Source organism: Emydura macquarii, unplaced genomic scaffold (assembly GCF_026122565.2).
Source record: "Emydura macquarii macquarii isolate MOO-44397 ecotype Brisbane River unplaced genomic scaffold, CSIRO-AGI_Emac_v2 contig_3517, whole genome shotgun sequence".
Lineage (NCBI taxonomy): Eukaryota > Metazoa > Chordata > Testudines > Chelidae > Emydura > Emydura macquarii.
The window spans coordinates 3670919-3684571 of record NW_027133654.1 but is presented as its reverse complement, the minus strand read 5'-3'; the positions used below and the strand labels follow the sequence as shown (position 1 = coordinate 3684571).

Sequence of the window (13653 nt, the reverse complement as noted above, 5' to 3'; positions counted from 1 at the left end):
AAGATGTTTAAAATCCAACACTACATGTATAACACAATTACTTAAAAGTATAAAATGAAGGGAAATGGAAATTGTGGCATTTTCCGTTGGAAGGAAATTTTAGTAACTACTTCATCATGATTAGTGTAAAGATATACAAGCATCAAGGGAGTTTAACATTTCCTGTCTCAGAATGGGAAGTGATGTGAAACACTCATTGATGTTCTGTTAACTTCTCCAGTCTCAAGTTTTCCTTGTAATTAAATTTCTCATAAGTCTACCACCGCTGTGGGTTTGGAAACTGTATGACGTTAACCTTAGATCATTTCTTAGATATCGGCCTCTTGGTCTGCTCAAGCGCATGAATTTTCATCACTATTAAACATGATCTGAAAAAAACCCAAGCAGTTTTATAAATGTTGCTGATTTACAAGTGAATGTGTTACAAGAGCTTACTTCATACAGTATATGGGCCTGATTCTTCAGTCATTATTTAGGGAAAATTCCAGTTGGCTTTAATTTAAATTTTGTCTAAATAGAATACAGGATCCAGCCCCTTCTTTAAAAATAATTAACATGACATCTTAGGGCTTGATCCAGCAAGAAGCTGAGCGACCTCAACTCTCATTTAACTTTAATGGGAGTTGAGGACACATCTTCTTGCAGGGTTAGGCCCTTATATTTTTTTTCTCCAAGTTCACTTTTTGATTGTAGTTACCCTCTCACCCAAATATTAGAGGCAACAGCCAAAAGAATAAACCAAGTGAAATTTTGGAGGCTGTGTTTTGTAATGTCAGCTGAATTCTTTGCCACTGAATCCTAAGATAATGAGTCTGTGTCTGATATTAGCTGCTGCCAGAGGCAGGGTACTGGCTTTTAGGGATCAATGGTCTAAAAAATAATGGCAAATTCTATGTGAAGAAAGAAAAGTAAATTTTTCTTTTTTTTTTTTGTTTAAATGTAGGGTTGCACTCTTTAAATCAGATGGGAATATTGAGTTAAGGAAGACAGTATGTATGTCTCGTTCTTCTAACCAGAGTATTCATAAAGATAAGAACAGTTGAAGCATTCTACTGTTTCTTAATAGGATTCTTATTGATAAAGTGAACAATAAACTGATGCACTTTTATCCCTAAAAAGCCCTTCAATGTTATAAAAGTCTCGGAGGATTGTGACAAGTCTAGGATAACCTCCTTTCTGCCCCAAGTCAGCAGTTCATGCCCTGTCCATAGAGCAATTAACACATGGATTTAAACACTTGTTTAAAGTTAAAGACATGCTGAAATGCTGTGCTGAGCTGGGGCCTTATTAACTACAGAGTGAAAATCAACCCTATGCACATGGCCAGCAAAAGGTTTATGTATCGCTTAAGTTCTATTTTGGGGGCTTGAGTGGGACATGAATGGTAAATAGACTTTGTGCTGTCTCTCTGCATAAGGGTAAATTTCAACCCATGTCAACACACTTATAAAGGTATAGACAGTTTTTAAAGTACTGTGAATAAAATCTTAGGGAGTGTATATGTGCTTCAGGAAGAGTCCTGAGCATAATATAAACCTGGGGAGAGAAGGCAGAATATCTAGAATTTTTAGAAAGTCATTCATACAAAATAGAAAGGAGGAGTATAACCCTGCCATCAGTAATAGTGTGTTGGAGATGCAACATAAACATTTTACAAATAACCCTGAAGTCTGACCTCTGCTGGAGTGATTTCTATCTGCATAGTTCAGTAATGAACAATTTAAGATTATTTTAAATCCATTTTACATTTCCCAATGACCCATTATCATATGGAATTAAATCTTGTCTGTTAGACTTGTATGAAATTCGTTGTATTTTTGTTTGAAAGTCTTGTTACTTAAGCTTATATCTGGGTGAAAGACCAACATTTCAGAATCTCTTTGCCTTAGATGAGGAGTACCAAACAGATAAAGTCACACTGGAAATAGCATCTATTAACATCAGGAGTCTTACATCAGATTCTGGCCTAATACAACAGGTAAGGTAAATGTTTTTCAAATGTAAACTATCTGTTTGAGAATCCATAGGTGCATATTAAACTAAGCTTTTAAAGTTATTTTTGTTGCTGAAAGATAGATATTAATATTAATCACAGCTCTCTCTAGACAGCACAGAGTCATTCAGTAAAATGAGGCTGAATATCCATAGAATATCCATTTAAGAATGCTGGGTGAAATGTTCTCTGTAAACACTGCCTTTGCACTCCTTAAGCCTATTTGGAGGGTTTAAGTGGGACTTGAGTGGTGCATAGGTCTTGTGCTGGCTCCTCTGTTTAGGGTTGAGTATTGTTCACAGTGGCCCTAGTTCTAGTGAAACTTTACATATAGTGCAGTGGAAACACAAATTAAATTTGTAGCCATGCTCCAATTCTTCTTACAAGGGCAAATCTTGCCCCCACATGCCAACCCCACTCAGCCTGTGGCAGAACAGATGTTCTAAGTGGGCAAGGTGCCTGGAGCCCATGCATGGTGCATGCTGCAGAATCCAGTTCTACCAGAATTCCTTTCACACTGATATGGGGAATAGAAGTAAAACAGGTCTACTGAATTGACAGCTATACAGAGCCATCGTTTTTTCCTCCACCCTTCACTTCCCCTAAAAAGGGTTTGCAACCAGGGTAGTGGCTATTGCAGAGCAGTCCTGGAGTTGGGGTTGGGAGGCATGGAAATTATTTCTTCCCTGCATCAAGCTCTTATACAAATCCCCTTGGCATGCCATAGATAAGTGTTACATGCTGAATTCCTAGGGCAGTGTTTCTCAATTATATTTCGCCGTGGCACCCTTGCGCGGCTATGCGATACCCTCCGCCGACAAGTCCAGGAAATCTTCCTCTTTTCAGCAGCGCGGTGTAGGCTGGTTTCGGCGGCACACTCTGTAAGCAGTTTTCGGCGGCGCGATCAGCTGTTCTGCAGCACGTTCACATCGGTTTGGCGGGCTCATGGCTTTTCGGCAGCGGCAGCTGTTCCACGGCACACTGCCAGCTGTTCGGCGGCGTGTGATTTATGTTGATTTCGGCGGCGCGATTCCGCTTTTTCGCGGAACCCTTCAACTCAGCCTGGGGTTCCGCGGAACACTATTTGAGAAACACTGTCCTAGGGGATTTTCTCTTCTGGATTGAGCAGAGGAGGAGAAGAAAGATTGGCACTATCTCATAGGGAGAAGGGTAAGCAGTAATGTGTTACTCCAAATCTCATGACAGCTTCTTCCCACTAGGAGTAAACATACCATAAAGCATTCCAAAGGTCCCCTTAGGTCTTCAGGTGGTGAACAGAGGCCCTGCCATCATTCCCATCATGAAGTGGAGAGAATTTGCCCCATTGTCCTCTTTCTATTATACTGAAACAGGTTATAATGAAGGCTTTTTCATAGTGCCAAAGCACTTCACTATGCAGATGTTTCACTGTATTTAGATTTGTAGGCCCCCCTAAAGCCCTATCTTGCCTGGAGGGTATGCTTGTTCTTCTGTTCCCCCTGCACACACAAGACAAAAGTTGTAGCATTTTTTAGATTTGCAGTTTTTTTATTAGCGGGCAATAAAATAGTCTTGTTAAATAGCAATATTTTATGGGCAGTTACATTATCTTTGCAATAAAGTGATGTTGGATGAGCCTACATGCATCAGAGTTGATAAGTGGAAGATAGCTGAACTACTCATATAGAAATTTTGAAAACAGATGTATGCCACAAATAAGTGGCCTTTTGAAATCATATAGTTTACAAGAAAATATTTTTTTATTACACAAAAAATGAGGACCCTGGTCTGCATCCATGGGAAATAAAGCTTTACTTTCTTCTTTGCCCATGCTGTCGCAGTCCCACCATTGCCAACTCTCATGATTTGATCATGAGTCTTGAGATTTTTGGTGTTAAAACTCCAGTTTCTGGAAGCGCTTATGTGAGTATCTCAGCTCATTTTAAAAAATAAGGTTTGAGGCCTCATGTTTGCAGGAAAAAAATATGAAAACATGACTTGAGTGCACTCTACTGGCTCAGAAATCATCAGACAAAAAGAACCCAAATTTAATATTTTTTAAAAAATTCATGATTTTTAACTTACTCTCCAGATTTTTGGCCAGTCTCAATTTTTCAATAGTTGAGTTGGCAAAACTACACTTCCTATGCATCCAACACCCACTGATTTTCTCATAGACACCTCTCAAACAGATTAATATCATAATATGGTACAAAGACACCATAAATGAACTCCATGTTCAAGAGTAAGACATTCAGTTCTGACCAATATTCTTCGACAGTCATTGTCCCAGGTCCTGAGTTAGAAGCTGCTGAATGAAAAGCACCTGGCTCACATTCTATCCAGCTAGATATGAAAAGGTCAGAAGAGAAAAGTACTTGGAGAAGATGGCAAAGACTTTCTTCTTTTTGTGATGGGGGTGCATCCGTTGTTGGGGCATGTACCATACACTATGCTAGTTTTGTGATGAGGAGAATTGTGCGCTAGAGAACAGAAGGAAATCTGTAAACTCATCTGCATTTGTGACCACCAGGCCCACTGAAGAAGTGGGTGTGGCAGGGAAGATAGTGAAAACAGCATGCAAATGTTCTCTTTTGGGGGAAATGAGGGGAATTTTTGATAAAATATTTTGGACAAATTTACCTTTGCAGTAATTGGATTATATTATGTGTGTGTATGTATTCAGCACCTCAACTGAGACTACCTATATTAGTTGTACACTTGGCAAAAATCAAATTTTATTTTTTATAATTTTGCTGGGTAATATTAATGATTATTTTAAAGAATTTTTTAATTTTTATGTATTTAAATTTTTAACAGTTGTGGAAAGTTATGTGGTATATGTCAGACCACTGGGAGAGTCAGACAATAAATATGTAATGACAATATATGTGAGATTCAACAAATTAAAGCTTTATCACCGTTAAAACCCATACTGGCAACAGCACGTGTGAAAATATACAAAATAAATATTCTTAAATCAAACTCAAATAAGGAGCATTTTTCTTACTTTGCCTACCTATAAAACTTGATTTTTGTCAATGGGAATATTTGTCAGTTTATGTCTGTATGGTGAAATTGACATTTACCAATAATAATCTAATCCTTCCAACCCTAAATATTTGTAGACAATTTATACTTAATACAGTACGTGTCAGCAGATATAAGGCATTTTTTTATGATGTATTGTATAACCTACATAGTTTACTTGTATTTGCATGCACAGCCTGCAAGCTGTGGTGAAAAGCTCTGTGATACTTTTGGATGAATGATGCTTTACAAAAGTCAGCTACATTTTACTGCAGTTGTCTAAAGGGGAAAACCCTTTCTGCTTTCATCTTTAAGTCTTCAATAAAAGAAAGACATTTCACCCGGCCTTGCACACACCCAATGAGTGAGGGCAGCTACTCATATCTTCTTACTCCCTCCCTCATTTCAGTTTGCCTCAGCCATAGGGTCACAGTGTGTATGTATCTGGTGTCTGATATTGCTTTCAAGGAATATAGATGTTGCAATAACACATGTTGTCACCTCAAACTACTACATTGTTTTCCTCTACATTTAATTAGCAGACAAAAAGCAGCTGAGTACCCATTAGCTTCAAAAGAAAGAAGAATTAGACCTGAGCCCACAGAAATATTTAATTTCAGCTCTTGTCTAGAACTATTTCCTATACATAAAAAGCCTTTAAAGAAGCGCCTCCACATTCCATTGAGTCAATGGAACGATCCCTTATTGTTGCATGTAACAGACAATGGGCTGGCAATGCCAATTTACACCAACTGATAATCTGGCCCAGCCGCTAATAAAAAAAATAGGGCGTGGGAATCTTCTAAGTCAAACTATCTGAATCACTGAAAAGCTGTAGTACTCTATAGAAAGTTCTAAGGAAATTCTTCTTCATGATTATGGCACTTTAGTGACTCAACTGCAATTCTGCAATAATATTTCATGCCTATATTCCAGGAGGTTACCTTGTAACAATTGTATGTTACCCAACCCACCATTTTCAAACATAAAGAATTGTAATGATCTAAAATTAATAAAATGTCATTAAGGAACTTTAATGAAGCCAGGATAGCATGAGAGAGAGAGCACAAACTATTCCAAATATATGGAGTGTGATACTGCATAATCATAAGGATAGTGAGTCATTCAATAGTTTTCTGACATTAACGTGTCTAGAACCGAAAGGTCAGTTTCAGGGGTCACTTACACCATTGTAACTGTAAGGAGTAACTCCCAATTTGTACTGGTAAATGAGAGCTGAAATTAGCCCAAAGTTTGTAGATGTCTTCACTTAACAAATTACCACTGGTGCCATGAATTTCTGTGGGATCAACCCCAGTGCTGATCAGCAGAGGATTTATAGTTAAATATAAGGCCCTGTTCTTTTCTGTTTTTGTTTACAAATGGTTTAATATAAACCTGTCACAACTCAGCTGCTTTTTGTCTGCTAATTAAATGTAGAGAAAACATAGTAATTTGAGGTGACAACACGTGTTATTGCAACATCTATATTCCTTGAAAGCAACATCTAATTGTCACTGTCACTACTGAGAGCAAAAATGATAGTTCAGTGCAAGAACTGTTTAAAACCTTTACATTATCTAATCATAGGATAAGTTAAAAAGTAAATATGTTGCTTAAAAAGGTTGCAAATTGTCAGGAATAGCTCATCACCTATGGTCCTCCTTAACACACACACACACTCTCTCTCTCTCTCTCTCTCTCTCTCACACACACACACACACACACAATCTGTTCAGTTAACTAGACCAATAAAGTTATTGTATGTTATTTGAATATATGATTTTAATTCAAGATTACTTTTTTGTTTGTAGCCAGAAGAGAGTGATAGTCAAAACAATACTGGAGAATCACTTTCAGGTAATGTACTGAGTTTACCAAATATATGTATGTAGTTATTTTTTTATTATTAGACTTTGACTATGTGAAGTTTAGTCAACTTTACTGGAATGGTGCATTGTGTAACCAATCATATTCAGTAGTGCCATTTGTAAGCTTACAGAGGCAGCTTTCCTTGTTGTGACTTTAGAATCTTGTATTTGTATAGATCATGGGTGGCCAAACAGTGGCTTGTAAGCCGCCTGAGACTCTTATACAGTTAAAGTGTGGCTTGAAGAGACCCCTATGCCTCCCCCTTCTCTGCCTACCAAACTGGGATGGGGAGCTCAGAGCTTCTGCCCTGTGGCAGGGTGGTGGGGCTAGAGGATTCTGCCCAGCAGGTGGAAGGGCTTTGGAGTGTGGGGGGGTGTCAGTAAGTTTGGCCACCCTTGGTATAGATTAGAGCCCTGCTTTGCTTGTCAGTGGTCTAATGTAGGTCAGCTGAGAAAAGCAAGTTTCTCTCTCTTGCTTTTGATATTTTGTGCAGAGTGTAGTGCAAGAAGTTGGTTTGATCTATAGCTAGCTATAAACTGTTTTTGTCAATTTTTTTTCTGCTGCTGTCTTAGGATGAAATTCACCTAAGTGAGCGCACACAGCAGAATGATTCATTCAGTGAGCGCACACAGCAGAATGATATGAAATTAAGATAGGGGCAAATAATGCACTCTCTGCACAGCCAGAACTTTAATTGGGTCAAATGGAGCTACCTTTGCTCATACAGTAAAGTAAAGTAAAGTGAGCAGGATTTGGCCCATTGCCTTCATCACAAGTCAATTGTTCTCCATGTCAGCTGAAAACAGGACAAGAAGCAATAGGCTTAATCTGCAGCAAGGGAGATTTAGGTTAGCTATAAGGCAAAACTTTGTAATTATAAGGGTAGTTAAGTTCTGGAATAAGCTTCCAGGGACCTTAGAAGCTTATTCCAGAACTTAACTACCCTTATAATTGAAGGTTTTTAAGAACAGGTCGAACAGACACCTATCAGAGATGGTCTAGGTTCACTTGGTTCTGCCTCAGAACGGGGGGCTGCACTCGATTTCTCGAAGTCCCTTCCAGCCCTACATTTCTGTTATTTTATGTCATGAGAGCTTGTGCATCCCCTCCATAGGAGACTATGTATTCCCATAAAACTGGGATTTACTGCACATCATAACCCATTGAAAATTGTGAGAAGTCTTCTTCAGCCTGCTAAAAACAAGGGGGGAAAAAGCCAATTAAGTGAATCACACAAACAATAAGAACATATTCTTCCTTTGAAGAACTGGAAAGATAACATTCATGCAAAAGATAAATTCATCTAGATGATTTTCACTAGCACTAAGATTCAGATTCAACTTACTGTTTCAAAATCTTTCTGGATCTTTCATTTGTGATATGGCATAAGTCACTGAAAACAGAAAAGCATTAACAAATGTGATCTTCCATGAGAATAGGTAATTTGCCCTTTTACCGTTATAAACAGTTCATGTCTCCTATTCTAATTGTAACTGAACCAACCATTCCCTGAAATTGTGTACTCCCTGTTTCCATCAGTCTTTTGATTAATATTTCCCCATGCAACATCCTTTTTTCTAGACAATAAAGTTCATTTGAATATGGTTGGTTTTTTATGCCTCATTCAAATTTTTATGATAAATGGAAGTTTTAAAAGGTCAAGTGGTTATAAGCTGCGCATATTATCACCTTTCTGTGGCAGTGTTAGTTTGACTATTGTAGGCTTCACTCTTTCCTCATCCATTAAATGGCAAAGTTAAAGGTTTACCCATTTTCCACCAAAAGCCTAACTATTGAAGAAGTGCCCTAGAATACTTTCACATAATAGGCCAGATGGAGTAAGGCCTAATAAAAAAATATTTGCGGTTCAGTATTACTAATGCTGGCTGCTTTTGCCTTCTTTTAGGCTGTTATTGCGCAAACAAACACAACAGAAAGGTGCACTTTAGTATCATTGGAAGTATTAGGCATTTGCTTTGTGTGTGTCCATTAGCAGAAAGAATCTTTACTGAAAAAAGACCATCAAATACTTTCCTAAGTTTGCACTGTTATAAAGACAGCACTTTGGACACACTACATTGTTATATCTACCAACACCATCGTTTATCTAGATGAGATGTTAACAGAGATCCTTTTTGCATAGCACTGGTGGCTGTGCAAGTGAAAGTTGTGGCAATTTCCAAAAAGTGAAGGGAAGTCTTCAGGCCATGTAGCCTAGTCCACACACCATAATGAAAAGTGGAATGAGTTTGACACTCTTGTTATTCATTTATAAGTGTATATTTTAAACATTATTGTTCTGAATGTATGGCAAAGAAAAACATCAACAAAAAGTCAAAGTAGTTTAATTCAATAGGGAAAGACATTTAAAATCCCCATTATTATTTCAGAAATAGTTCTAAGCAACATGATATTCTTCAGCAGTACTATGAGGGTTTTGTGCCATAAAAGGAAACCATAGAACAGATTCTAACCTTTCAATGTAATGTTTGTAATTGTAGAACTGAGGAGGTCCTGCAAAGAAAATGTCACCTGCTCCTTATGTTTGTTTCGTGCTCCAACCATCAGTGACTTGCTCAATGATGAGGACTTGTTGTACACAATGAGGATAAAGTTGGATCCATGCCACCCTACAGTAAAAAACTGGAGAAATTTTGCAAGCAAGTGGGGAATGACCTATGATGAATTGTGTTTCCTGGAACAGAAACAACAAAGCCCTACATTGGAATTTTTGTTGCGGAACAGTGACAGGACTGTGGAACAATTGATTGATCTGTGTAAATTATATCAAAGAATTGATGTTGTGAAAGTGCTGCTGAAGTGGGTGGAGGAAGAGTGGCCAAAGAGAGGAAATGGAACCTATCAGAATCACTTCTAGGTCAAAGAAAATGGTTAGCGTGTAGCAGTTTAGCTTTTGGACATTAAAAGACCTAGAGTAGCGGGGGAAAAAAAGAGTACTTTCACTGCTCATAGATTTCCCAAACAGGAGCAGAGTGAAAGTGACACAGTGTTGAGCAATATGACACTTGCAATTTAGAACCCTGGATGGAGTGAAACTGACAAGAATCATGTCAGTTTCATGCTGCTGTTGTTTTGTAAAGCTTTGATCAGCAGCTTGAACTGTTGATCAGCAGCTTGAACACTTGAACTGTTGCCCCTACTCACTGGTGACCCTGCCCCTATCTTTCATAACAGCTTCTACCTAGTAGGTGTCTGGTAATATTTCAAGTTGTAACAGGAGAAATAAAAGGATCTGTTAGAAGTGTTTAAATATTTTTGGTACAGGAATAGTTCTTGTATTTCCCACATCAGTTTACTTTTGCATGTTTGGATTAATTTAATGTTTGATTATCCCATTTTCTGAAAATTTCATTTGGATGCTCTTTTATAAAAAAAAAAAAGAAGACGACATTAAATGAAATTGTTTTATAGTTCTACTCCATTAGAATTATATATTTATTATGGAAGAAATCACATTGAATTCAGAGAGAATTTTTAAGGCCCACAAGAGTTGGGGACAAAAAAGCAATTAAGAAAATGCTTTACATTAAAAATGAATTTCAGCGAGTTTTGAAGAAAACATTCAGTTGGGCAATTACCTGTTTTTCTTTTTCTCAAATGCTTCTTGTTTTGAGGAAGGGAGATAGTTGTAGTGTCACACACGATGTCCTCAGTACTGACTATGACTTTACTATTCAAAGATTGTGGTTTTCTTTAAGACATCACAAATCAGTCCTGTGGGCTGACTCGATCTACACAAAGATAGGCCTTGTATTGTCAGACAGGAAACTATGTATCACTTAAACCATTATAATGGCTTAAGGAAGTGAGTGTGGATAGCTAATGGAGAGTTTAAGACTTATCAGTCACCCTAGGGTTAGGTCTTGTTGCTACTTTGAATTTAAATGGTTAAATTTAAAATGTATTTTAGAAAGATTAGCGATAATTGAAATAGTTCTTTTCCCTATAATTCTTACAAAATATGTTCTAATATTTTAAAGACAATTTGAAAATCAATGTTACGAAACACTTATCACTATATTGTCACACCAAGAATTATGAGAATGTTATTAACCATTTAGTAATACTATTCAAGTAATTTTAGACATTCTTTTATGTTAACTAAAGCATCTTGGGTTAGTACATTGGTGTATATAGCAAAATAATGGTGGACAGTGAACCAAAACACAGGCCAAAGCTATGATGGGTTTATAGCTCATGTACTATTTAGTTTAATAAATTAGGAATGTCCACTAAACTTCAGTGGCAAAGAGGAGTGAAGCCAAAAGTGGGGTTGTGCACTGAGAAAATAAAGGGGATCTAATCCATATTATACTGTGTATATTTTATATCAGTGGGGGTGGTTACTGAGCATCTAGAGGTAAAGGCCATCATTTTCAAACCTAGGGGCCAAATCTGCAGGCAGCATTAATCAGTGTTTCACTGACTTCAATAAAGCTGAGAATAAAATGACCTGATTTCAGAGGCTGAGTAGGAAGGGTCAAATTTTCCATCAAAAAACTGTCTTTTGGATGGGAAATTGGATTGACTAAATTAATTTTCAGGAAAAGTAACTGATTTTTTTCATTGAAAAACTGAATTTTGAAATGTGAGAAGATTTAGCAGAAAACCAAAATATTTTGAATCTGAAATGCTGCTGTGGTACCTCATGGAAGTTGTAGTTCAAGCAACTTCTGCTCACATTCTCCTCTATGGACCGAGCTCCCCTGCCAGGCTTCATCTCCCATGAAGAACTAAATCCATACAACTGCCATGATGCACTGCCTCCTCTCAGCTTGAGATAACACAGTGTATCATGGGATATGTAGTACAACCAGGGAGCCTGGCATATTGAAAATGGGAGCACGAGGCACTGCAGTGGCATTTCAAAATCTAAATATTTCAGTTTTCAGCAAAAATATTAGTTTTTCCATGGAAAATTTCTAAGAAAAACAAATCTCATTTAATCAAAATTTCCCCAGAGGGTGGGGGACTCACCCCCGCCACCATTTCCCAACCAGCTCAAGTGCTGAGTCCAGGCAGTTCTCACTGAAGAAAGTGCGAGTTGCAGGTGTTAAGCATTTCTGAAGAAAAGGTCACCTTTATTTATGAGCCCAAGCAAATTTAGCTTAACTTTTGACACGTTGGTTTGAAAAGGTTAGCCTGAAACTTTATTACCCCTGTAATTGCTCATTATTACTATAGTTGATGTAATAGGATTTATTTAATGTTTTTATCCTTGATATGACATGAACTGGGTTAGACACTTGAAATATTTTCTTACTTTAATATCCATGTCTACAAGACATTGGTCTGATCAGTCTTTGAATATGTTTCATATCTCTGTTATAATCTATACTATGTTAGTAGAAAAATAACAAACCTTAGATATTTGATTTTACTGTTTTGGTTTTCATTTCTTAGGGTAAGCAAAAAGACTTAAATATACAGATTTATAGATAGTTGGTGTTGAAGTACTCAAATCCAGCAATCGTTGAATGCCACCAAAATACCAGCATCTAGTTTTGCACTGAAAAAATGTTTAGATCAGAGGTGTGGCATATAGACTACCCCATACTTGCAACAAATATTGTCTCATTTGCCTCAACATGCATCGTCACTGCAACATTATGAAGCATACTTCAATGCTGCTGCAGCTTTACTAAATTGGGAGTAGAGAGGTGTGAAACCTCCATAGGTTGGGCTACTATTAGAAATTGATTAGAAACTAGTAGAAACTGAGCTAGCAGTTAGTCTTCAAAGTTTGCACAATCTACCTAGACCTCCAATCTCATGCCTTTACATTCTTATCTTCCCACACCAGGTCACAGTCCTGCTTAACTTTAACTCTTTTGCCAGGGGAGTTACTGATAGCTGGTCCCTACCAATAGAGAGTGGTCAAGGAGCCCTTTTCCCTAACTCGTCTTCAAGGAGGTGCGTGGTAAACTAGCCTATTCCTCTAACTCCCATGGCATCTTGCAGATGACAGGTAACCTGACAATCACCACCCTTTCAACTGCAATGAGGAAGAAAAGGCTCCTATGTAAAATGCAACCTCAGTCTGATCTCTGAAATCCCTCTAGATTGCATTCTACAGTTATCTATGGGACATCCCAAAGAAGTCAGACTATATGTGTCCCTTTCCTTAGATATATGTAGAGGAATAAAAGGTGCTGCGGACTATAGTTCCATCCCAGAAGACACCTAAACAAGGGACAGGGCAATCAGGAAGGTTCCAAGGGCTTGTCTGGAGGGCAATTATAGTGAAACTGAAAAAAACCTACATACCGCATACAAACTTGGAATTCCAAGCAAATTAAAGGGCTGCAAACTAATATGAATACTCAGCCCATTTCTGCTCACACAGAAAACCCAGCAAGTTTTGTACAGCCGCAGTTAGATGGATTGCCCTTCTCAATTCTAAGACAACCTATAGGCAAGTGAAGATTCATGCACCTGCAGAATATTCGATTCACAGGAGTTTTGACTTGGCTAAATTTGCTGACCTAATTTATTTGGTGATTTCAGTAACTGCTCTTGCCTAAAGATAGCTGTGTAAGGAAAGTGCTTGACCTTTAACAAGCAAGACATGTTAAAAACCACTGGCTCCTGTAGTTCATCATGGTTTTTCCTCTCGCAAACCACCATTCTTTAAAGAAGAGTAACCAGCTAATAATCATTCAATTAAATACTGTTTTCAAGTTTTAGGCACTGGTTCCAATCAGTCTAGCATTCTTCCATTACCTGCTCAACAACAGTCCTATGGGGACAAGAGACCA

At 37.8% G+C, this 13653-nt stretch overlaps 1 protein-coding gene across 3 annotated transcripts in view; it reads left to right on the top strand.

Annotated features, from left to right (window-relative positions):
- The window catches only part of EDARADD (EDAR associated via death domain), a 29992-nt gene extending 17740 nt beyond the window's left edge, over window positions 1-12252 (top strand). For all 3 annotated transcript variants that reach the window (XM_067535955.1, XM_067535953.1, XM_067535954.1), the window contains 3 exons: window positions 1890-1978; window positions 6817-6862; window positions 9376-12252. In XM_067535955.1, coding sequence (XP_067392056.1) covers window positions 1890-1978; window positions 6817-6862; window positions 9376-9752 — 512 coding nt within the window. In that variant the 3' untranslated portion in view covers window positions 9753-12252. The remainder of the gene's footprint in view (window positions 1-1889; window positions 1979-6816; window positions 6863-9375) is intronic.
- Window positions 12253-13653: the final 1401 nt, after the last annotated feature.